The 26,145-nt window shown below is 37.5% G+C and overlaps 2 protein-coding genes across 11 annotated transcripts; both read right to left on the bottom strand.

Annotated features, from left to right (window-relative positions):
* Positions 1-528: 528 nt before the first annotated feature.
* tmem237b (transmembrane protein 237b) lies at positions 529-17,909 on the bottom strand. Of its 10 annotated transcripts, none has more exons than XR_012407329.1 (14): positions 17,758-17,909; positions 17,561-17,611; positions 15,247-15,278; positions 13,692-15,138; positions 13,262-13,333; positions 10,998-11,123; positions 10,790-10,883; positions 9,344-9,504; positions 7,808-7,934; positions 5,469-5,660; positions 5,299-5,372; positions 4,520-4,613; positions 3,242-4,437; positions 529-2,697 (listed from the first exon to the last, which is right to left on the bottom strand). XR_012407329.1 is itself a non-coding variant. In XM_073952884.1 (14 exons), exons 5-14 carry the CDS (start codon positions 13,326-13,328, stop codon positions 619-621), a joined length of 1,122 nt encoding a protein of 373 aa, XP_073808985.1. In that variant the 5' UTR covers positions 13,329-13,333; positions 13,692-15,138; positions 15,247-15,278; positions 17,561-17,611; positions 17,758-17,909; the 3' UTR covers positions 529-618.
* A 1,246-nt stretch (positions 17,910-19,155) lies between these two features.
* Positions 19,156-25,317, bottom strand: LOC100537706 (serine/threonine-protein kinase pim-1). The gene is made up of 7 exons (XM_073953676.1): positions 23,635-25,317; positions 23,270-23,364; positions 23,071-23,121; positions 22,598-22,976; positions 22,310-22,486; positions 22,026-22,114; positions 19,156-21,927 (listed from the first exon to the last, which is right to left on the bottom strand). The coding sequence occupies exons 1-7, from the start codon at positions 24,068-24,070 to the stop codon at positions 21,916-21,918; spliced, it is 1,239 nt and encodes a 412-aa protein (XP_073809777.1). The 5' UTR covers positions 24,071-25,317; the 3' UTR covers positions 19,156-21,915.
* Positions 25,318-26,145: the final 828 nt, after the last annotated feature.

Below are 26,145 nucleotides of genomic sequence, written 5' to 3'. Positions count from 1 at the left end.
AGAGACTAAATCAAAACGAAAATGAAAGAATGAAATTGGCCGTAGTGTATGTGTGTGAAAAAGTGTGCATGGGTATTTCCCAGTACTGGGTTGCAGCTGAAAGGGTATCTGCATAAAACAGGTATGTCCAAACTCGGTCCTGGCCGAGGCCGGTGTCCTGCAAAGTTTAGTTTTAACCCCAATCAGACACACCTGGGCTAGCTAATCAAGCTCTTATAGGCTTTCTAGAAACATCCTTGCAGGTGTGTTGAGGCAACTTGGAGCAAAAATCTGCACTACACCGGCCCTCCAGGACTGAGTTTGGACACCTCTGGCATAAAACATACGCTGGATAAGTTGGCGGTTCATTCCACTGTGGCGACACCACATAAATAAAGGGACTAAACCGGAGGAAAATGAATGAATTTAAATAAAATTGAAATGATGTGATTAATAAAGAATTCCTTTTTTAAGTGAATTACTTATAACTTATTCGTTAGACTCTAGCAGTGTTGGATAAGTACAACACCTAATGAATGAGTTCTTGTATAAATCAGACAGAGAACGGTTTATTAAAAATAAGCATTTGGCATGTCTAATATATACACAATGACACAGTATCAAAATACAGTAAAAATGTCATGCAGTGACGTTTCCCTTTTCTTCTGAATTTGGATATTCCATTTCCATCGACATTAAAAACGCTAGAAAGAGAGAAAAAAACAACAACAAAATGCATGTTACGTGTTGTATTCATGCCGGAATGCTTGATTCAGATTAGTCAATCACAACATTTTAAGTTGGACTGCTGATAAGCCTTGTTATTTAATTGATCATCTAATACTCTCACGGGCAGAGCAGTGATAAAACACAAGGCTACTGCCTGTTTTTATTTTTATTTTAGTTTTTTTAACAAAAAGGAGGGACTACTCTCGCCCTGTTTCAGTTGAGATTACGTCAAACATCAAATAAAACTAGATGTTAAAGTTTGAGGACAAACTTAATGGTGGCTTGGGAAGCCTGTTAGTAATTTATATAGTTTGAAAAAGTATCAAGTTGGCTAAAATAATATTTAGGATCCCTGCAGTCAACGACCTTACAACTTTAAAGACTGAAACAAGCCAGTAAAAAGCTTTAAAGTTGATCCACGTGTCTGGCTGGTAATAGCATGAGTCTAGCATGAATTAGCATGATTCTAACATGAATTAGCATGATTCTAACAAATAAGCATGTTATCAACATAAACTAGCATGTTGTTAGCATGTTTCTAGCATAAATTAGCATGTTACTAGGATGTTTCTAGCATGAATTTGCATGTTTCTAACACAAACTGGCATTGGTGTTAAGATGATTCTTCTATGAATTAACATGTTGTTAGCATGATTCCAACATGAATTAGCATGTTGTTAGCATGTTTCTAGCATGAATTAGTTTGCAGCTAGCATGAATTCGATACAAATAAGCATGTTGGTAGCATGTTTCTAGCATAAACTAGCTTGTTGTTAGCATATTTCAATGACAAATGTCGTGAGCAAAGCACTATCATTAAATAGCATATAATATGATTCTAGCATCAATTAGCATGTTGTTAGCATATTTCTAGCATGAATTAACATGTTGTTAGCATATTTCTAGCATGAATAAGCATGTTATTAGGATGTTTCTAGCATGAATTAGCATGTTTCTAACACAAACTGGCATTGGTGTTAGCATGATTCTTCTATGAATTAACATGTTGTCAGCATGAATTAGTATGTTGCTAGCATGATTTCGACAAAAAAATAGCATGTTGATAGCATGTTTCTTGCATAAACTAGCTTGTTGTTAGCATGTTTCTAGCATGAATTAGCATGCCATTAACATAATACTATCATGAAGCAGCATATAACTAACATGATTATAGCATGAATTACCATGTTCTTAGCATGTTTCTAGCATGAATTAGCATGTTGTTAACATGATACTACCATGAAATACCAAATAACATGATTCTAGCATGAATTAGCATGTTTCTAACACAAATTAGCATAGTGTTAGTATGATTCTTGTATGAATTAACATGTTGTTAACATCATTCCAACATAAATTACCATGTTTCTAGCATGGTTTCTAGAATGTTGCTAGCCTGTTTCTAGCATGAATTAGCGTGTTGTTACCATGATTCCGACATGAATTACCATGTTGCTAGCATCTTTCTAACATGAAATAGCATGTTGTTAGCATGTTTCTAGCATTAATCAGCATATTAGCATGTCATTAACAATACTATCCTGAAACAGCACACATCTAACATGATTCTATCAATAATTAGCATGTTGTCAACGTGTTTCAAGCATGAATTACCATGTTGTTAACATGATACAGTGTTTCCTCTAGAATTTTTTCAGCTGTGGCGGCAGTCTTTTATTTTACACAGATCTGCCAAATACTTGTGGTGTTATTTCAATGACAAATGTCGTGAGCAAAGCACTATCATTAAATGGCATATAATATGATTCTATCATCAATTAGCATGTTGCTAGCATGTTTCTAGCATGAATTAACATGTTGTTAGCATATTTCTAGCATGAATTAGCAGTTTGTTAATATGATGCTAGAATCATGTTATATGCTATTTCATGATAGTATGAATTAGCATGTTGTTAGCATGGTTCCAACATGAATTAGCATGTTGTTAGCATGTTTCTAGCATGAATTAGCATGTCATTAACATGATAGCTGCGTCCCAAATGGCACACTATACACTATGCACTCATGCACTATGTACTTATGCACTTACACACTCAACAGGAAAGTATATGCATGTAGTGTTGTCCCAAATGGCACACTAATGTTTTTTTACTAAGCGGAAATTCAAACCGTTTCCCTGATGACGTTTGACGGTTGCCAAATCATTGAAATAAACGACCAAACTATCATATAAAACCTGCCGTGAGTATTGCCGCATTCACCATCGGGAGGCGCTATAATCACTCTCGTCGGAGAATTTTGCTTTCACTATCCAAAATAAATAAAGTTATTCAACATGTGCGTCCGATAGCTCCGCCCCTTCCGCTACGTAAGCAAACCTGCGGTCGTTGAGTGCGTGAAGTGTCCATCATTACACACTTCATTTTAGCGGCTGAATGAGTGCATCATCCGGGTAATTGAAGTGCTCTTATTATTTTTAGTGTTTTCAGTGTGAACGCACTACTTACACTATTTATACTACAAAATGGCGTAGAATAGTGCATAAGTATGCGATTTGGGACGCAGCTGATACTATCATGAAATAGCATTTAACATGATTCTAGCATGAATTAGCATGTTGTTAGCATAGTTCCAACATGAATTAGCATGTTGTTAACACAATTTTAACATGAACTAGCATGTTGTTAGCATGTTGTTAACATGATTCCAACATAAATTAGCACGTTGTTAGCATATCTCTAGCATGAAGTTAACATTTTACTATAATGAAATAGCATAAAAATAGCATGAATTAGCATCTTTCTAGCATAAATGACCATTTTGTTAACTTGATCCTGTCATGAAATAGTATATAACATGATTCTAGCATGAATTAGCATATACTTTATTTAGCAAAATTAAAACAATATAGAGGCCTTTGCCTTTCATATTAGCCACTTCTGATACCAAATGATCGACTAGAAATCAAGTTATGATTTGTTGTTCCTAAAACTTGAATAAGCAACAAGGCTTTTGTCAGGTAGTGTATAATACATAATCATAACTCCTGTATAGCAGTCCCACAACATACTTTCCCTGTCACTCAAATCCTCTGTCAGAAAAGTCTAGTGACTGTGAATGACCTTTTTACAGTGTCTGCTATAACATTAATGTTGATTTCTTGTACATAGATGAATATGGCCACTGTGTAAATGCACAGTACAGTTACGATCTTATTGCCACATTAGATCGCTATGATAACATAACATCTCTGCCTTCGGTGATTTCCTGAAGATAAATACCAAAAAATAACACAACTGGAATAACTACAGCAGTCGCGATAGTCTGATCTTATATCAAGTATGAGCTTGCGATGACATATGATGACGTGTGCAGGTGTTAAAGTGCTGTCCTATTTCTTAGGGGTACATTTTGAAGCCCTTTACACTCTCTTTTGAGGGCCAAGGGGAAGGGGTATGAATACAAGAATAGAATTGGGATCTAAACACACTTCCTTGATCTTTACAGTGACATATTTTATTTTTTGCAATAACTAGCACTAAACTAAATCAAATGTCAACAATTAAAGAGGATTTGTTCATTGTTGCATCTTGCGGTCGATGCATTTGTGTGTGTTTTCTAAAGTTAAACGTCCTCCAGGATTTACCTTCAGTGTTGTCGATGTCTGGACTTGTTGACATGAGAATCCAGGCCAGGCCGACCAGCAGAGAGACCACCAGATTCACTGTGATCCAGGGGTAAAGGATGCTGCTCTCTGAGCCTGGCGGCCTGAGGAAAGACAAACACAACTCGACTCTTACTATTCTGTCCAGCATTTACCCAGCAAGCTCTACTGAGAGAGACGTCTTACCAGAGAGTAGTGTTATAGCTGGAGTACTTGTAGAGGTTGATGCGATCACTCGTCATCTGCTGGCTTAATGATAACACAAGAGCTGAAAAGTAGACTGGAGGAGAGAAAAGATATACTCAAAATACTTAGCAAAGGTTTGGAATTGAATGAATTTTCTTAAGTCTCTGGGCAATTTAAGGCTTGCTTGATGAATACAAACAAGTAAGCTGTTTTATTTTGGATGATATTTTACTTTTTCTTATATAGGCCTACACTTGACACAAATTGAGAATTATCTAAACAACTGGGCTCGAAAATTTAATACCTCAGATGACGTTTATTACTTTTTAATACTTTTTAATGGCCTTAATTTCGGCTAAATTCATTTACTACCTTTTACAATCCCGCAGACACCCTGTTTTAAAAGTGTTTTTCTAAAATGTACATTTATTTTGTCTTTGGTAAAAGTGTTTTTCCTATGTAATTGTGTCTTATGACAGGTAAAAATGTTTTCCAAAATGTAAATTTGTCTGGAGCTTTGTAAAAGTGTTTCAACTCAACTAATGTTGTTTTGCACTTCCCGGCCACCATACTAAGATGACTGCTCTTTTTTATGAGTACATAAACTAAACAGTTTGTTAATTTGAAGAAAAATCCATGATATCGGCCCTGAGCTCAGGTATCGGGAACGGAGAAAGAGTATCAGAACATCCCTAAACTGACTGCTTTTTTTTTTTTTTTTTTTTACACATAAAGGTTTTTTTTTAAGAAAAAAAATTCACAGACGAAGATCAACTCACAGACAGAGGCGAGTGCTACAGGACTCAGTCTCAGTAAACTCCTCATAGCGGCTGGGGCTTTGGCTAGATTGACCCTGTTAGCAGAAAAACAAGCACTCGTGTTGGATGTGAAGGACTCAGACAGTATTCTAGTATTTGTATCATGAATGCATTTGTATTGTGAATGTGACCTGTCAAAGGCAGAGACTGTGCTGAGAGCGAGCAGCAGGTACAGCAGGGACTGGGCAGGATACGCCAGTGTGTGAAACTGCTGCAGCAGATTAGACAGAGAGCTCATCTGATCCCCTGCCAACACATACACCACTATGATGTTCCACACCGCATAACCAGCCAGAAAACCATGAGAGAACAGACCAATCACCCTGCGGAGTGCAACGAAGGATACAAGTATAGCAAAATTACGATTCTTTAATTATTTTCATTGCAATTTCAAAAACAGTTTGACTCATTTGTTAAATTTGTTTTACTAACTAATAATAAGCAGTTAATTAGTGGTTAAAGTTAGTTAATAGTTTCTTAATATTGTGATTTGTGACTTAAATTGAAGCATTACCGTTATTTATTACAGTATTCATAGCGCTTCACTTTTTCCACGTTTGTTTATGTTACAGCTTTATTCCAAAATGGATTAAATTCATTCTTTTCCTTACCATTCTACACACAATATCCCATAATGACAATGTGAAAAAAGATTTTTTGAAATTGTTATAAATTTATTAAAAATAAAAAAGCTGAAAAATCACATGTACATAAGTATTCACAGCTTTTGCCGTGAAGCTCTAAATCAGGGGTCACCAACCCTGTTCCTGGAGAGCTACCTTCCTGCAGATTTTAGTTGCAACCCTGACCAAACACACCTGTTTGTAACTATCAAGTACAGCTTTATGTACTATTAATTGGTTCAGGTGTATTTGATCAGGGTTGGGACTGAATTCTGCAGGAAGGTAGCTCTCCAGGAACAGGGTTGATGATCCCTGCTCTAAATTGAGCTCAGGTACATTCTGTTTCCACTGATCATTCTTGAGATTTTTTAGCAGCTTAATTGGAGTTCACTTGTGGTAAATTCAGTTGATTGGACATGATTTGAGGCATACACCTGTCTATATAAGGTCCCAGGGTTGACAGTGCATGTCAAAGCACAAACCAAGCATGAAGACAAAGGAATTGTCTGTAGACCTCCTAGACAGGATTGCTTCGAGGCACAAGGCTGAGGAAGCTTACAGAAAAATTCTGCTGCTCTGAAAGTTCCAATGAGAACAGTGGGCTCCATTATCCGTAAGTAGAAGATGCATGGAGCCACTAGGACTCTTCCTAGAGCTGGCTTGCTATCTAAGCTGAATAATCCGGGAGAAGGGTCTTAGTCAGGGAGGTGATAAATAACCCGATAGTCACTCTGAGCTCCAGTGTTCTTCTGTGGAGAAAGGAGAACCTTACAGAGGGACAACCATCTGTTCAGCAATCCACCAATCAGGCCTGTGTGGTAGAGTGGCCAGACGGAACCACTACCTGCCTGGAATTTGCCAAAAGGCATCTGAAGGACTCTCCGACCGTAAGAAACAAAATTCTCTGGTCTGATGAGACCAAAACTGAACTTGTTGGAGTGATTGGCAGGCGTTATGTTTAAAGAAAATCAGGCACCGCTCATCACCAGGCTAATATCATCACTACAGTGAAGCATGGTGGTGGCAGCATCATGCAGTGGGGATGTTTTTCAGCAGCAGGAACTGGAGGACTAGTCCGGATAGAGGGAAAGATGAATGCAGCAATGTACAGAGACATGCTGAATGAAAACCTGCTTCAGAGTGCTCTTGACCTCAGACTGGGGCGACGGTTCATCTTCCAGCAGAACAATGACCCAAAGCACACTGCCTAAATATCAATGGAGTGGCTTAAAACATCTCGATGAATTTCCTTAAAAGGTCCAGCCAGAGCCCAGATCCTATTGAACATCTCTGGAGAGATCTGAATATTGCTGTACACCGTCTCTTCCCAGAGGAATGGGCAAAATTCCGAAAGACAGGTGTGCCAAGCTAGTGGCATCATATTCAAAAAGAGGTGAGGCTCTAATTGCTGCCAAAAGTGCATTAACAAAGTATTGAGCAAACGCTGTGAATCCTAATGTGCATGACATTGTTCAGCTTTTTTATTTTTAATAAATTTGTTTTTTTTAATAAATGTTTATTGTGTGTAGAATTTTGAGAAAATAAATTAATTTAATCCAATTTGGAATAAGGCTGTGACATAAAAATATGTGGAAAAGTGCTAAGAATACTTTCAGGATAAAATTATTAAAATGATTTAAAAAAACTAGTTATTAAAACTATTAAGTTTAGAAATGTGTTGAAAAAATCTTTCCATTAAATGGAAAAAAATATACAGGGGGCTAATAATTCAGAAGGGCTAAAAACTTCAAATGTAACTATTGCTATTTGCTATTTCTAAAGCAACAGCACAGCTCTGACTAAATATGAATGAAAGTTAAATGTCAGGAAATGCTGAGGGGTGACACCTGAAGCCGCTGTGTACTCTCATGGAGACGTCTCTGGTGGTCCACATTGAGCGGATGTCCATAATGCTCTGCTCGATCGGACCGCTGGGCTTCCACTGCTCCACTCGATCAGCCGCTTGAAAACGTCCTGCAGTCAAACAAACAGTTACACAACCTGCAGAATAGAGGCACTGGAACAACTTACACAAACATACACCTAAGTGTTTAGGTGTCAAAAGTTGTGTCTTAAAGGCATAGTTCAGCCCGTGCTCAAGACCGTTTGCCAAGTCTGTGTGAATTAAAGTTTATACTGTTGTGATTAACTTTCAGGAGGTGGCATGTTCTCCCCATGTTCGCGCAGGTTTCCTCTGGATGCTCCAGTCTCTCCCCACAGTCCAAAGACATGCACTATAGGTGAATTGGATGAAGTAAATTGGCCATAGTGTATGAGTGCATGTGTGAATGTGAAAGTTTTTGGGTGTTTCCCAGTACTGGGTTGCAGCTGGAAGGACATCAGCGGCGTAAAACATATGCCGGAACAGGAAATGAATAAAAGGTTATGGTGAAAACACATAAAGATTCTGTTTTAGATGTGCCATCTGAGTTATAGAGCACAAAATGGTGGAACATGTCAACTCTGTTAGTGCTTTTAATAGTTTGACAATAAACTAATCAACAATTAGCATCACATGTTCCCTGTCATATATAAAAGTCAACTGAAGTGCTTTTAATTGTACATTTTTATTTAATGTATGACGAAATCTCAACTAAATCAAATTAGGTGTTTTTTTAAGCTACCGTAAGTTATTTTCTCATATTTATAAGTGTTTATGTGAACCCTCGGTTTAAACACTCTTTGACGTGAATAAATTATTTCAGCATTCAGCAAAAGTTTCTTAAAGAGGGCAGGACATGTCAGATACTATAGAGCAGGGGTGTCAAACTCAATTCCTGGAGGGCCGAAGCCCTGCACAGTTTAGTTCCAACCCTGCTCCAACACACTTACCTGTAGGTTTCAAACAAGCCTGAAGGACTCAATTAGTTTAATCAGGTGTGTTTAATTAGGGTTGCAACTAAACTGTGCAGAGCTGCGGCCCTTTTGGAACTGAGTTTGACACCTGTGCTATAGAGCATTTGATTGGTCAGAGATTGATGAGAGACTGAAGTATGAGGTGATGAGAAAAAAAAACAAGTGACAAACCTGAAGATTTGAATGCTTGTATCTTCTAAATGTGAATTTTGTCACTGTTTTGGAGCACACTAGATTACAAATAATGTGAAGACTAACATATTGATACTAATTGCTTAAAAAAAACTTTGCATTATTTTGCCTTTTGGAATGAGTGTCATGTTTGTTTGTTTTTTGATGCACAAAGTACCAGTATCCACTAAATTGCATTTAATGAATAACCAAGGACAATTATTTAAGCTAAAAGTCTTCTCGAATGTACTGTTGAGTATAAAAAGTGATCAGAGGATAAGTTAATATACAGCAATTTTTTATTTTGGCCCTTTATACTTTTCCTTTGTAGACAAATCAAATGAGTTGAAACTCACGACTCTTCTCCACAAACACCTTCCCCACAGGCTGACTCGGCCCCTGAGGAGCCGAGAACAAGGAATGCTGAGGAATGGGTGACTGGGGGTCCGTGATGACATCATCATCCTCTACGTCCAGTTCATTGTTGGACTGCGTTTCTGTAACTTTAGGTTTCACCCTGGAGATTCAGAACAGTGTTAGTTTAACATCTAATTAGATCTAGAGAGCTTTAAAAAATTCCAACATACAAAACAGATGCAAAATCTAAAATCTCTAAACAGTTTAAAGTCATAAGTGGGGCTGGAGAGAAAATATTTTGCTATTTCAGCACAGAATTTTGTAAAAAATCTGTGGATTAATGCGGAATGATTTTGGGAGTATCGTAATTAAAAAAAAACTTAACATATGAAATAAAAAAATAAAACCTTTTTAACTTTTATTTAATGTTTACAATGCAAACCCAATTAGATCCACTTATTTGGTAAACAAAGCAGATATCTCATCTAACATATCTACTAAAAGACAAAAAATATTACTTTACAAACTGTATTATAAATAAATCATATAAACATTTTCATATTAGTCAATTATAGTACTGGAATTTATTTTAAAACTGAATAAATATAAATTTACACAAGTAAATAAACAGACTCAACGATGGGCTAAAAATCAGCCGATTTCTGTGCGCGCATATTCCATGGGCCGAGTCATGAGTCTGTTCACTAATTATTACAATTCCTTTTAAATTCAAGTGACTTTGTAACCTTTAATAAAAAATACTTTCCCTCCCACTTGTAACAACCAGTTTTAAGCAGGCGAGGGTAACCCTGCTGCTCATAAAACGATCACTTTCCAAAACCTTTTCATTCAACGTTCCCTGCTGGTGGAATGATCTTCCCACACGGACTGCAAATTCGCTAGTATCATTCAAACGACAACTAAAAATCCCTCTCCTGCATGATCACCTGAACCTCTGTGAACAAATCCAGGACCCCCTCTTCTCCCCCCACCACATTACACGACAACCTCAAAACATCATGCAATTCTGAGTGTGCCTCACACAGGTGAGTGGACTTGACAAACCACCTGTAGAAAACACACTGTTTTCCCTCTGTAACAAATTAATCAACACTTGCACCAGTTTTGCATCACACTCTTGCAATCATTCCAATCTAAAATAAATAAATAAATAAATGAAATATTATTTATGAAGTGTGCTTTACAGAGGTGAGTGGGCTAAACAAACCACCTGAAGAACCACTGCTTTTAGCAAGAGGGTGGGATCAACCTGTCACTCATATATGAACAAGCAACAGCAGACCACTACCATCAAATCAATTCTCAGTGGACTATTTGGACTATCCTGCTTATTATATTAATCATTTTTGACAATCCAGTTCACTCTGATAACCAATACTGTAACTTCACTTTCATCCTAACATCCAGGTAAGAAAGCGACTTACTTCCTCTTTTTCGGTTTGCGTGTCACTTCTTCGTCAGTATTCTGATCCAATGTATCTCCATTTGACACCAGGTCTGTCTGATCTCCCTCCGCATCTGAAATCAGAGCAAACCGGCCATTATTTTGGGGATATACGCATTCATAAATTCATGACCCTATAGCCCAGGCAGGTGACAAGAAGAGAACACGCAAATGAACAATATTTCTACCGATGGCTTGAGCTTTCTTCTTCTTTTTCCTCCTTTGTGGCGGATTGTCCAGAGGCTCCGGGGTCAACGGCTCCGGACATTCAGATTGTCTGCGACTGGCGAGGCCTCCCATTTCCATTCCACCATCTACAAAAGTGATACAGCCACCTTATTACATAAAGAACACCTGTATATGGTGTAGGGTTGGGCGATAACGACAAAAATGGCATCTCGAAAATTATTTTTTATATAGAATGATAATGATATATATTTCAAAGTTGTTCATGCTTCCAAATTTAAAAGAGTACCCTAACAATGACTGAAGGAACAAAAACGAGTAGGTCCATTAAATGGCGTAACCTATTTTCGGGCGATACATTTTCGGTGGGGGCGAGGCAGTGGCGCAGTGGGTAGTTCTGTCGCCTCACAGCGAGAAGGTCGCTGGTTCGAACCTCGGCTCAGTTGGCATTTCTGTGTGGAGTTTGCATGTTCTCCCTGCCTTCACGTGGGTTTCCTCCGGGTGCTCCGGTTTCCCCCACAGTCCAAAGACATGCGGTACAGGTAAATTGGGTAGGCCAAATTGTCCGTAGTGTATGAGTGTGTGTGTGTGTGAATGTGTGTGTGGATGTTTCCCAGAGATGGGCTGCAGCTGGAAGGGCATCCGCTGTGTAAAAACTTGCTGGATAAGTTGGCAGTTCATTTCGCTGTGGGGACCCCGGATTAATAAAGGGACTAAGCCGACAAGAAAATGAATGAATGAAATTTTCGGTGGCTGAAAATACTGTACATCTCTAATGTCAACACACTTTTAGATTACCCATGTTACACATTTCTGCTGTGTGATTGGCTCTTAGATCAATATAGAGTAAAAAAGTCCAGAGCTAGATTTCCTCACCATTTCCTCATACTCAAGGGGTTCTAAACTTAAATTTCTTTTTTCTGTTGAATATAAAGCAAGCAATTAAAAAAAACATTGACATCCATAGCAGAAAAAATACTATAAAAGTCCACAGCTGTTTTTCTCCATATTCTTCAATTTTGTCTTTAACAGAAGAAAGAACTGAAACAGATTTAAAAGACGTAGATGATAGAGGTTTAAACAATCTATTTAAGGGCAAACATAATAATAATGAGGCATAAACCATACCCTGAAACTGCAGAAATCTTCTACAGATATACCGCCAACAGAAATTGATTTATTGATATAATTAAAATTAGAAAAAAAAACAAGTGCAAAAAACTACTAGGGAAAACAAACTTATGTGATGGGACTATTTGTTTTGATTGAACAACATTCCCCACATGACAAAACATCCCATTATTTCTGATCATGTATGCTGTTTACATCCCCTAAGCTGTAAAATGTTCATCTGTTCACACATTTTTCTTTGGCTTAGTCCCTTATTTATTGGAGGTCTCTACAGCGGAATGAACTGCCAACTATTCCGGCATATGTTTTACGCAGCGGATGCTCTTCCACCCGCAACCCAGTACTGGGAAACACCCATACACTCTCGCACTCACACTCATACACTACAGCCAATTTTGTTTACTCAATTTACTTATGCCACATGTCTTTGGACTGTGGGGGAAACCAGAGCACCTGGAGGAAACCCACGTGGACACGGGGAGAACATGCAAACTCCACACAGAAATGCCATGTAAAATGTTTAGTTTAATGGTATATTTAAGATATTTGTGATTCCCAATTGCTCCATGCTTTTGAATAGCATTGAAAGGGCCCTGGCATCTGCTCTCTCATCTTCTGGTGTGAAAAATTCAACAGTGACATTTTAAGTATTTTGAAATAAAATATTGAATGAATGTAACTTGCAGTAAAAAACAGCCTGTACTTTTTACTTTTTATAACAGATTGTCTCTTGCATGTGTATATGCATCCGATAGGTCAGTCCTACAGGTCTGAAATTAGCTCTTAATAGTCTGAACCAAGCCTTCTGTCGCCATCCGTATCTGAACTCAGATACAACCCTGCATTGATGTACATATTAAGAATAGAATCTTTGCTTTAACCAATCAGAACCTTTTACCTGAATCACACCCTTTCTGCTCTTGTGCAGAGAATATGGTTGCTGTACTGTAAGTCAGAGCGGCCTAGGAATTGATTGTGAGTGTTAAAGCTGGCTTCTGCTGATGAACCTGCAAACTGTCTTCAGTAAACTTTATTTATATGAATCTCTGACTCCATCTCTTCTTCATCTCACAGACTGCTCACTAATTTGGGTTCAAACTGTAAATGATCTCTACAGGATGTATTTATTTCTTACCATCAGGTTCGTCCACACTCTCCACATCTCTTTTGGCCTTCTTTTTCCTACTTTTTGGAGCAGGCATTTCTTCTGTGATGAACAGAAGAGCTTCATTAAGCAAAATAACATTTTACCTGACAAAAATAAAATAAAATACTTAAAGGGATAGTTTACCCAAACATTAAAATTAGCTCACTATTTACTCTTCCTGAGATGCTTTTAAACCTTCATCAATTTCTTTCTTCTGTTGAACACAAATGAAGATATTTTGGAAAAAAGCTGAAAACCGGTAACCATTGACTTACATAGTATGAAAAACAAACACTATGGAAATCAACAGTTGACATGTCTTCAAAATATCTTCTTCTTGTGTTAAACAGAATTATTAGTTTTGGGTGAACAATTCCTTATGTACAGAGTGTGACGCGGCTGTAATGAGAATCAGCACCTCCAAGTCCGAGGCTATTGGTGGTCCAACAGTAAAAGGTGGTTTGCCATCTCCAGGTTAAAGGAAAGTCTTTACCCTAGGTGGAGGAGTTCAAGTATCTTGGGGCTTTGTTCACGAGGTAGAGAAGCATGGAATGTGAGATTGACAGGCGGATTGGTGCAGTGGCAGCAGTAATCTGGTGGATGTATCAGTCCATTATGGCAATGGTTCTCAAAGTGTGGGTCGGGACCCCCCGAGGGGTCGCGGGACAATGAAGGGGGGTCGCCTGGTGATTTCCAAAAATCTATTTATTTTTATTAAATCATAAGAATTACCATATTTTATCCATAACCTACTGAAGAGAAAAAAATAGTCGTTTATACCATATAGTCACTATGGTAGCTTATAGTTACTACTTCTATTGGATTGCAACCCCTGGGATAATTGCATTATATTAAAGACACAGCAATAGTGTCAGATGCAGCAGATTTCATAACACCTGGTAAAACTTTGTTGCCCATTTACAGCTCTCATACATTAAAAAAATTAAAAGAAGAATAGACTTGGGTCCATTGGTGTGTGTGCGCCATTGCATGCAAGGTTTCTGTATTTATAACCACCTCAGAATATATTGGGGGTCGCGACTCACTGGCATTGTCATTTTGGGGGTCACGGCCTGAAAAGTTTGGGAACCCCTGCATTATGGTAAAGAAGGAGCTCAGCCGAAAGGCAAATTTACCGGTCAATCTACGTTCCTACCATCACCTACGTTTATGAGCTTTGGGTCATGACCGAAAGGACAAGATCTTGGACACAAGCGGCCGAAATGAGTTTCTTTTGCAGGGTGGCAGGGCACACCCTTATAGACAGGGTGAGGAGCTCTCTCACTTGGAGGAGCTCAAAGTAGAGCCGCTGCTCCTCCACATCGAGGGAAGTCAGCTGAGGTGGCCCAGGCATCTGTTTTAAATGCCTCCTGGACGCCTACCTAGGGAGATGTTCAAGACTTGTCCCACCGGGAGGAGGCCTCGGGAAGCCTTGATATGTTTGAGAAAATAATAAGCAGCTGAGCTCTCAGGCCATGGTAAACATAGGAAGTGTGTTTATGCATGCACAATATAATTTGTTGTTTTACTTCATAGAACTCCATATAAAGGTTGGAAACTTTTTTGCACATGTCTATGTAAAGGGTTAATGCTGCCAACTGATGATCAACAGTAAAAATGAAAAGATTGACCTCTTCCCAAAAAGGAAAAAAAACTCCAAAAATCAAAAATGTCATTATAATGGAAGTCAATGGGGCAAAAACAGCCACAAGCACAACAAACATTTTGAACAATAGACAAGGCCTAAAGACATTTCATAACACACTAATACCTACACAAACACATAACATGAATGAGATAATTTGACACTTCATTCCAATAAGAAAGAAACACTCTATGAGAAACACTCACCTGCTGTGTCTTGACTGCGTGTTTGAAGACATAATGAAGAAAGAGGAAAGAAACAAGACTCAGCCCTTCATTATCCTTTATAGACTACAACAAACAACATCTAATAAGAAAGGTGATCTTACCTTGGCATAGACGGCAGTGCTCGAGGTGTCCGCTGAAATGATAAAAGCTAACATTAGATTATACAAAAACGCTCGAGTCAAGCTGTCTATTTATTGTGACTTATAAAGCTTACCATTGCCCTTCTGGCCATTGCTCTCAAGAGTACAGAAGAAAGACAATGGAAGAAACGTGGACATTTGCCCATGTACACACAAACATCTTTGTGTGCTTAAAGCGAGGATTAATGGAAGTCTAAATCTGAGACGGGCATCTGCCAAGAGCAGGATTATGTAAAGGAGGAGCTACTCAGGAGATCAAATAGTGTTATTCAACCTTCTGACATAAACATGCAGCCTTTATCTAGATATAGGCTGCATTTATTTGATTATAAATGCAATAAAAACAGTGATTGTGCAATGCTATTAAAATTTAGAAGAACTGCTTTTTTATTATAATATATTTAGGATATAACACAAAAACACATAGCCATTCTCTTATGTTACAATTGGGTTTTTTTTTTTGACCCAGAACAGATAAAGAAAACTAAATTTTTTAAATTACATATTTTTAAGCATAGGAACAGAACTTTGCAAGCGTTTTAAAGATATCGCTCGCCCAAGACTCACTCAAGATATCTGTCACCATTTACTTTCCTAAAAGGTCTTTTCTTCTGTTGAACACAAGAGAAGATGTTTTGAAAAATGTTGGAAACGGGAGTTCCATAATATTCATTTCTACCTCAAATATCTTCTTGTGCGTTCAACATTATAAGGAAGCTCATAAATGTTTGAAAGCACTTTAGGATGAGTACATAGAGAGTTTTTTGTTTTGTTTTTTTAAGAACTATCCCTTTAAGACGCTCAAAATACACAACGTTTTTTACAATATTTTTAGAAGACATAAATATTAGAAAAATGGCCATTCTGGAACTGGCTATGTATGGACCAGGTTTAGATGTAAGAAATACTTTTTTGCTTACTGTTCGTGAATTGATATTATTATATTAGTCAAAATTATATTGTATATTATTAGAATGTAGTCTTGCTTCATTAATTCTGTTGATAAACATGAATATGCGATCAAATTCATGCAAATGATGTCAATGTTGCTATGAAAAGTTTTCAACAAATTTGCTAAATTTATTCTAAGCTGTTTGTGTAGGCCTGTGTTTTACAATACTGTAAAAATACTCAAAGATATCTGTCGACAATTTCAAATAATTTTATTTCATTTACCAAAATCACACAAGTGCCAGTTTCACATCCGTAATGGAGAGATGTCATATCCACAATGAAGGATTTTCTACATAAATGCAAAAATGTAGGGATGCACCGACCCTGATACTTGGATTGGATATCGGTTCGATACCGCATATTTTTGCTGGATTGGGTATCGGCCAGCTGGTACCGATCTAAACCCGATCTTGCGCATGTGCTATATTGTGTGTAATTTATAAGCCAACAAAAGCCATGAAGGTAGCCTATTATAAGGGCTTAGAGGGCTGATATTAAATACTGTTATTTTTAAATAAGATATATTATTTGACTTTATCTATAGAAACTTGAGATATTTGAGAACAATAGAAACTGTATTATGCTGTAAAAAACAGTGTCGGGATCGGTATCGGTCGATAATTTTGGTATCGAGATCAGATCGGTTCCAAAAAAATTGTATCAGCGCATCCCTACAAAAATATCAATTAAAATGAATTATTTTTGCTTGGGTTGTGTGCAGTTTGATTCACTGAATGTTTAATGTTTAATTCACACATTTAAAATGTAAAACATGATTAAAGACTGATATTTTTCATAATTTCAGTATTGTATAAGGAAGGTAAAAATCCTATGCAATGTAATAGTTATCGCCCTTTCAGTCTTCTGTGTGTTGATTATAAAATATTAACATCTATATTAGCGAAACGAATTCAAAATTGTATAAATGTAATAAAACCAGATCAAACTGGGTTTATTTAAAACAAACATGGAACCAACAACGTAAGAAAGACAAAATTTACAATCAATAGCAGTAAAAAGTAAAAAGAATGCAGTGCTTTTCAGTATTGATGCTGAGAAAGCCTTCGATAGAGTTGAATGGCTATTTTTTAGAACAAACACAGATAGAAATGGGTTTTGGAGAAAAATTAGTGGAATGGATCAATATGTTATATTATGAGGGTTTCTGAAATACTCAGACCAACCTGTGGTCTTTACCATATCTACATGCCTAAATCCATTGAGTTGCTGAGTGACTGACTAGAAATTTGCGTTAACCAGCAGTTGGACAGGTGTACCTAATAAAGTGGCCGGTGAGTGTATAACGTTACCACAGACATACCCGCTGTCCTTGAGGAATTGGAGGAAGATCTCTTCTCCTTGAGCTGGAAACCTACACTTAACAATATGTGTATAAGACAATACACATACAACATTAAAGTTCGTTTTGTTTTAAATTTGTGGGTTAACAGTATGTTACAGAACAAACTAAAAGTATGTTACAGAATACGAGTCTTCTTACTAAAGCAAGAAACAAACCTTTGCTTCCGGATCCATCCTTTCAATTCGTGTAATAGAAGGTTTATCGGTTCAATTAAATATTAAACATTATCTACGAATTTATTTGTCGTTTGTGACCTGAGATTTTGTTTTGCACGTTGTCCGTTGTTGATGTTGGAGACGAGTGGGCTGGGCTTGTCTCATTTCCCTGACGTAATAACTGTACCAGAGGCGCGCATAAAATCTCAACGTAAACCTAAGTATATAAGCGCAAACACTCTTTTATAGCATATAGTATACAGTAAAGGCAAGTACACAGATTTGCCCTGAGTATAAAATGTTACAGCAATTTTAATGTTTTGTCCTCTAGGCTCAGAAAAAAAAACACATTTTTAAACTCTTTATAGCAATATTGGCTACAATAGGCCAAAGTTATTGTGGTTTTGCCTTTTATCAGAATCAGAATCAGTTTTATTGTCAAATGTGCTTCACACACACAAGGAATTTGTTTTGGCTACAGAAACTTCCAGTGTACAAAAAGTGACAAGTGACAACACAAAATAAATATGAAAAGAAAGACGATAAACATTAAACAAAGATGCAGTAAGTCAAGGAATCTGGATGTTGAATAGTATGTACAGATTTGTTATAAATATACAGGTTATACGGTGCTGGTGCACATGCGAATGTAGAAAGTATTGCATTGTATATTGATATAAGGTGCTGTGTACAAGTAAAGTATTGCATGTTTATTGCACAGTAGGGAAATATTAAACTGTTCATGAGGTAGATGGCCTGAGGAAAGAAACTTTTTCCTGTGTCTGGCTGTTTTTTTGCTTGGTGCTCTGAAGCGCCGACCAGACGGTAACAGTTCAAACAGGAAGTGTGCTGGGTGCGAGGCATCCAGAGTGATTTTGCGAGCCCTTTTACTCATTCTGGAAGAGTACTGTTTTTGAAGTGTAGGAAAGGTAGTGCCAGTGACACGTTCAGGAGTCCGGACTATTCGCTGTAGTCAACGGAGGTCGGTTTTGGCAGCTGAGCCGAACCAGACGGTGATTGAAGTGCAGAGATGACAGCCGAATACGAGCAGCTCCTGTGGCAGGCTAAACTTCATCAGCTGACGAAGGAAGTACAGTCTCTGCTGGGCTTTCTTCACAGTAGAGTCTGGGTGAATGTCCAACTTCAAATCTTGAGAGATGGTGGTGCCCAGGAACCTGAATGACTCTACTGCAGCCACAGTGCTGTTCATGATGGTGAGTGGGGGGAGTGCAGGGGGGTTTCTCCTAAATTTCACTATCATCTCCATTTTGAGCATGTTCAGCTCCAGGTTGTTGTATCTGCACCATAAAGCCAGCCGCTCCACCTCCTGTCTGTACGCGTTGTTATTTTAATGCTATTTTTATTTTAGATTAAGTTTTTTTAGTTTTAATTTTGTTTAGTAGTTTTAGTTTTACAGAGAAAGTAAACACATACAGTGTCGACCAGAGCAAAGTTTAGTGTTTGCTCATTTACATAAACTCTTGTGCAAACATCTTTGTAATGTAATGTTATGTGTATTTATATTGCGCATTTATCGTGTATGGCCATACACCCAAAGTGCTTCACAATCATAAGGGGGTTCTCTCCACACCACCATCAGTGTGCAGCATCCACTTGGATGATGCATCGGCAGCCACAGGACAACGGCGCCAGTGTGCTTACTAGTGGAGAGACAGTGATAAAGCCAATTCAGTGGATGGAGATGATTGGGCCATGATGGGTAAGGGCCAATAGAGGGAATTTGGTCAGGACACCGGGGTTACACCCCTACTCCTTGCAAGTAGTGCCATGGGATTTTTGATGACCACAGAGGATTGTATTGTGTGTCATTTTGAAAGTGCAAGTAAATAAAATATGCTAATTCACTTTATTAAACATAATTTGAATAATGTCCAGAAAATAAGTTTTACATTTTTTAAACCCCATTTTAAGGACAAAATTATTAACCCCTTTAAGCATTTTTATTTGACAGTCTACAGAACAAACCATCATTATACAATGACCTAACCCAGTGGTTCTCAAACTGTGGTACGTGTACCACTAGTGGTACGCAGTCTTCCTTCTAGTGGTACTCGGAGGAATGAAATATGTCATGTACATGCTATACACATTTCAAAATTGATAAAAATTTATGTATATAATATGTCATATATGACATACAGCCTATATTTCTGATGTATTCTGCCACACTTTTTAACTGTGCAGAGTTGTAGCTGCTTTACTGGTCCTACTGCACTACTGTATTTCAATACTGCTCATTTTGGTGGTACTTGGAGAGACCATTTTTTTCTGAGGTGGTACTTGATGAAAAACGTTTGAGAACCACTGACCTAACCTAATACCTAACCTATAACCTAATTAGGACCAGGACCTTGGTGTCCCATTCAAAAGACAGCGCTCAAGGAAAGTATAGTGCCCCCTTCAATTTACTGGGGCATTAACCTCAAACAGACCATAGGTTGAGCGCCCCCTGCTGGCCTCACTAAAAACACTTCCAACAGCAACTTAGTTTTCCCATGTGGTCTCCCATCCAGGTACTGACCAGGCTCAGCCCTGCTTAGCTTTAGTGTCAGTGAGTAACCGGTCTTGGGCTGCAGGGTGATATGGCTCTGGCTAATAAAAATAAAATTATTGTTTTAACAAACACTGATCCCAAAACCACAAATTCTTTATTTTTGAACTTGAATTTATGAAAGAATTCAGAGAAACTTCTTCAGATAACTTTATATGTTTATCTGCATTTAAACATGTCTAGTTTGTATGTTTTTGGCAGAGAGCTTAAAGAAAAGATAGAACAGATGTTTAATGTACATAGACACACATTTGACTGATGTGTTTGTCTGTAAAATCATCATTTTGGAATTGTGTGGAGTTTGCATGTTCTCCATATGTTTCCTCTGGGGGCTACAGTTTCCCCCAGAATCCAAAGTCATGTGCTATAGGTGAACTGTGGATAAACAAAATTGGTTGTAGTGTGTGTGTGAATGCAAGAATGTATGGGTGTTTCCCAATACTGAGTTGCGGCTGCTTTGTAAAACATAAAACATGCTGGAATAGTTGGCAGTTAACTCCACTGTGGCAACCCCTGATTTGAAGTTGAAGGAAAATGAATGAGTGAGTGAATAATTGTATTTCAGTTTGTTTTTCAGTAACTGTTGTTGTTTCATTTAATTTGTGTTTTTAATTTATTCTGATTTCTTTTCAGTTCATGTAAAAGTTGTTTGACCACTACTTTCTGTCTTTGTTTACTAAAATAACCTTGCAGCAGGCACTGTTTTAAAACCATGACTGCTGAGACAGTGAGATGAGCAAGTTCAAGTGCAAAGAGCTTTATTGTCATCTCAACAGTACACAGTGAAATGAGACCATGTTTATCCAGTTACCACATAAAAAACACACACAACTACACAAAACAGTAGGAGACACACAAACAACAAAAAACACCTCAGAACCAAGGGTTAAAGAGTAAACTACCTGATGATGTAAAGTGCAACCTGGTGCAAACAGTGCAAGACAGACATTAAAGTGCATTAAACAATTCAGAAGCAGAAACCGAAGCAGAAACATTACATTTATCAGTAAACACAGTTCCTAGTGCATGTGTTTGGAGGTAGTTCAGTTGATGCAGCTGCTCAGGATCCTCTTGAGCACAGGTGTCAAATCCAGTTCCTTGAGGGCCGCAGCTCTGCACAGTTTAGCTTTAACCCTGATTAAACTCACCTGATCAAACTCATTGAGTCTCTCAGGCTTGTGAGAAACCCACAGGTAAGTGTGTTGAAGCAGGGTTGGAACTAAACTGAGCAGAGCTGCGGCCCTACACAAACTGGATTTGACACCTGTGCTCTTGAGGGTCCCTCTATAAAGCATGTTCGGGATGGAGAGACTAAAGCTAAAGTTAAGACAGCTACAGTTTTGTCAGGATCTGTAAGTGTTGACAGATGAGGACAGTGTTGACACACAGCACTGGAATTGGGTTAGTGTTGAGAATCAGCTCTGGTTTGCTTCTTGCAGGCACATTTTCTCTCAATCCATCACAGGACGTTCAGGCACAACGGTGTTTATAAAACAATAATTTATTTGAGTCTCATGACAAGAAGATGTAGAAGATCAGATGATATAATCGTCTTGATGGAGGGCTCTGGAACTTCTTGTTGTTCTTTATCTGGTGACCTGAAACAAGCAACACACACATTTGTTGGTCTTCATGTTACACTAGTACACACCTCCTGTATAAAAATGCTCAAGAAAGAAAATGTAGAATTGAATACCTTGAACCAGCGATGGCTGCTGAGTTTCCCCAAAGCGATCCTCTTCCTGGGGCTCCTCTGCAGGCAGGACTGGACCAGTTGGCAGCACTCTGTGGAGAAAGATGGAAGAGTCTGATTATTATTACCTAAACTACATCTACTTGCTTTAATAATCACAATCCAAACAATAAGATTTGATGATGCTGAAACATGAAGGCCAAAACTGATGAACATCACTGAATTATTCCTCTGTGTCATTTAGATTTACAGTTGGCTTTCTCTGCTGTAATAAATGGCCAGCTCACCTGTTGACAATCCAGATTTGATCCAAGTTCTTTCATCTGTCAAGTCCAGGTCACTGTGTTTAGGAGGTTCTCCACACAGCAGCTCATACAGGAGAACCCCCAGTGACCAAACGGTTGCCGCCTTTCCATGGTACCTGCCACTGGATCTAAATTCAGGTGGACAGTAATCTTCAGTCCCTGAAAAAAGAAGATTTTCTTCATTAGTGACAGTAAGAAAGCTGATGCTGTTCAAAATATGGAGTTGAAGAATTAAAATCTCAAACTGCAGACTTGAAGGACAATACATACCACAGAATGTTGTATATGCTGAGGTCTTTAGAAGGTCACCGCAGCCAAAGTCGATGAGTTTCACTTCCAGAGTTTCCTTGTTTATCAGGAGGTTTTCTAATTTAATGTCCCGATGGAGGACCCCTCGCTGACAGCACATATGGGCAGCCTGCACTACCTGCCACATGATGTGCCGCGCCACGTCCTCGCTGAGGGTTCCTCTGTGCCGCTCCAGGAAGTCAAATAGGTCTTCGCAGGGTGAGGGACGCTCCAAGATCATTATGTAGGAGTCAGACCTCTCCTGCCACTCCAGCATCCGGATTATCTGAGGAACGGTCGGACCATTGTTGGCAAGAATGGTTAGAGCAACCTCTAACGGAAGGGGTGTAGGATGACCAGGCTGTAGAGGAAAGACATTTGTTGTCAGTGATGTTTAAAATCATTTTTGGCTCTAATTAACAAATTTTGAAGTAAAAACCAAGAAAGCTGCTTACAATGCTGAGGTAATCCATGTCGCTGCTCTTCACAACCACCTTCATTGCCACCTGATCCACAAAACAAAACATTAGTAATTCTTGCTCTGAGCTCAAATCATCACAGTCATTCAACTTTTTCAATGTCATGTGACACAATAACCAGACTTGAACAGACACTGAGAGAAATATTTTGCTAGATGTAGTGAGTAAAATATACCTCAAGACCATCCGTCAGACGAACTGCTTCAAGGACTGTCCCGTATCCTCCCTGGCCGAGCTTTTTCACAATTCTGTAGCGGCCCAATATATCTTCTGCAAAAAATAAAATTAATAAACATTATAGAAGAGAACACACAACAAGAGGATTAAAGCTGACATTTTAATTCATAATTTGACAGAATATTTGTCTATTATTTTGAATATTTCATATTTCTTCCTAACTCAATTTAAGTAAAAGGATTCTAATACACCTAAAGTAAGTAATTAACACATATTATATTAACACATGTTGTTGGAACACAGCATGAACATTATTGAGATCATTTAAAGGTCAAAATGATAAAGGATGTTAAACCTCCTGACCTTCAAGACTGCTGGAGCTGGACGTCCTGCTGGAGGTGCTGTTGGAGCTGGTATTGGAGTTGGAAGACCTGCTGCAGCTGCTTCTGGAGCTGGACGCCCCGCTGGAGCTGCTGTTGGAGCTGAAACTAGAGCTGGCCTCGTCAGGTCTCAGGCCGCTGCTGGTGTCAGTTTTCTGAACTTCATGACTCTCCACAGAGAAATCCATGAAAGTATCAAAATATTCCGAATTTCTCTCCTCAGAGGTGACACTTTGAGCAGAGAAGTAAGTAGAAGACGACCCGCTCCTCATCTTTTTTGATGGTCGCCTCTCCTCAACGGGCTCGAGATGGTCGAACGCCTCGTTGGGGCAGGATTTTGTTTGCGCATCATGATGGAAATTGTGCGCAATAACGCAATCGCTGTCAGAAAAACAATCTCTCTTTCTCTTCTGTCCCATGATCACAAACGCGGTTGGATAAAACACTAACGCTGTTGAATTCGTGTAATGCAGACAGAAAAATCAAGCCAAATGACAAATCTGTCCAGAGAAGCTGTTTAGGAATGCAAGACATTCTAAATGTTCTATTCTAATTATGACGCAACAGCAGAGGTTTGTGTTACTGTTTGAAACGCAGTGGGAGAAATTATACATCCCAAAGAAAACACATTAATTAAAGCTATAAAATAATAATTCTGGACAAATTAAACAGAAAAGCTATATAAATATAAAATACACACAGAATACAGTTAAATGTTTTAATATTTAGTTAAAGTTTTTACATTAAAAATATGCTTAAATTTATAATTGCTTCAGGCCTTTAAATAGGCCTACACTATAAGTTCTATTCTTGTTTATTGCATGCACTCTATTTGTGTGGTCGATTTAGTTTTTTTTTATATAAGCCATATACATATTTTACATTTATGTCCATGTAAACATAAATAAATAATCAATTAACCATCTCTGGGCTGCTGTAGTTTAATTAAAAAATTATATTTCTTATGTTACATCTATACAAAAACGCTGTAATACATTATCATACAGTTCTGGAAAATTTTATAGAGCTGAAATGCTCGTTTGTGTTATGAATCAATGTCATAAACAAGCCTAAGGCGTCTTTGTCATTTCACAGAAGAATATTGTCATTAAAACATTTACTTGCAGAAAAACTCAATAAGCTAAACCTGAACAGATTGCCTCTTGGCCAAGTCCTCATTGTAAATGAGAACTGGTTCTCAATTGAATTACCTCGTTAAATAAAGGTTATTAGATGTTTTCGGTTTTTTTTTTTTTTTGTTTTTTTTTTTTGCTTTTTTATTAGTCTGAAAACACGGAATATTTTATATCGAATGGCTTTTTTTCTGCAATGATCTAAAGGCAAATGCTGTTAAAAAATAATAATAAAAAGTCTTATTCTTATTTGTAAAACATGTTTATAATTTTATGTCAAATATATTAAATAACTTTAAAATTAACAAAAGTGATTTGTAAAATAAAGAACTTATATAAGTAATTTTAATAAAAGAGGTGTTTTTAACTAAAAACAACAACTAAACATGTATTTATTGCTAGTACTTATATAGCAAGACCTAAAGATATTGTTCTTTCAGAAAAAAAAGAAAATTTACTTATCGTGAATATATTTTCAGCTAAACACAAAATTTATGATCATTTAAAGGAAATTGGCAACTATCAGCCGACTTCCACAGAAGAAAAATATATATATATTTTTATATATATATCATGTAAATGGTTTAAGTGAACCGTTGGTTTCAAAATAAGCATAAATTAAAACATATTGTTTTTGTACTCTTAAAAATGAAACGTGTTAGTTTTTACTTGCCCATAACTCTTTTTAGCGGAACATTAAAAGGTTAGTTCCCAACATTTTTAAAAGTACCTTTATAAGTTCCACGGGAAATGATGATCTATTTCAGTCTGTCTGTGCCTTTTAAACCATTTTGATGTTAAATTGATGAGTTTGAAAACGCAATTGTCCCATACATTTTAAAGAAAATTGAATAATTCACAAAATGCGCGTTTGTGTATTTATGTCATAAACATGCCGATAAAATTGCACACAAGAAGATTATCAGTAAAACATTTATTTACAGAACATCTCAATCAAAATGTCTGCTTAACCTAAAAATATGTTTTTTCTAAGAGCAAATACTGTTAGCCCGTTTTACATTTTGAGGAGGCATACGTTAATTGTTTTAATAAAAAGTTGTATTCTTATTTGCAATATCTTTAATATGTCTTGTATATTTGTAAAAATAACTTTAAAAGAAACAAAGGTGATTTGTAAAATAAAGAACTTAGAGTAATTTTAATACAAGTGGTGCTGATAACTGAAAAAAAACAAGTAAAATTAATTTATTGCTATCATTTTTATGGTAAGACTTAAAGAAATAATTCTCATCGTGAATATGTTTTCAGCTAAACACAAAATCAGATATTTTAAAGGAAATTGGTAACCAGAGAGTTGACATTAACCGACTTCCATAGTAAAGGAAAAAGTGGCCATCAAG

The sequence above is a fragment of the Danio rerio genome, chromosome 6, assembly GCF_049306965.1.
Source record: "Danio rerio strain Tuebingen ecotype United States chromosome 6, GRCz12tu, whole genome shotgun sequence".
Classification (NCBI taxonomy): domain Eukaryota; kingdom Metazoa; phylum Chordata; class Actinopteri; order Cypriniformes; family Danionidae; genus Danio; species Danio rerio.
Note: the sequence above shows the minus strand (reverse complement) of the source record. Positions and strands in the feature narration are given on the sequence as shown.

What these genes read in the sequence shown, in the direction of transcription:
- tmem237b (XM_009302154.5), bottom strand. Translation starts at nt 15,431, where the DNA reads ATGGGCAAATGTCCACGTTTCTTCCATTGTCTTTCTTCTGTACTCTTG. An exon ending in AGAGTACACAGCGGCTTCAG is followed by an intron (nt 5,661 to 7,807) that starts GTGTCACCCCTC and finishes TGCACTCCGCAG; the next exon opens with GGTGATTGGTCTGTTCTCTC. An exon ending in ACAGTCTCTGCCTTTGACAG is followed by an intron (nt 5,373 to 5,468) that starts GTCACATTCACA and finishes TTCTGCTAACAG; the next exon opens with GGTCAATCTAGCCAAAGCCC.
- LOC100537706 (XM_073953676.1), bottom strand. Translation starts at nt 24,070, where the DNA reads ATGGGACAGAAGAGAAAGAGAGATTGTTTTTCTGACAGCGATTGCGTT. An exon ending in GTCTGACGGATGGTCTTGAG is followed by an intron (nt 23,122 to 23,269) that starts GTATATTTTACT and finishes TTTGTGGATCAG; the next exon opens with GTGGCAATGAAGGTGGTTGT. An exon ending in ACATGGATTACCTCAGCATT is followed by an intron (nt 22,977 to 23,070) that starts GTAAGCAGCTTT and finishes TTTCCTCTACAG; the next exon opens with CCTGGTCATCCTACACCCCT.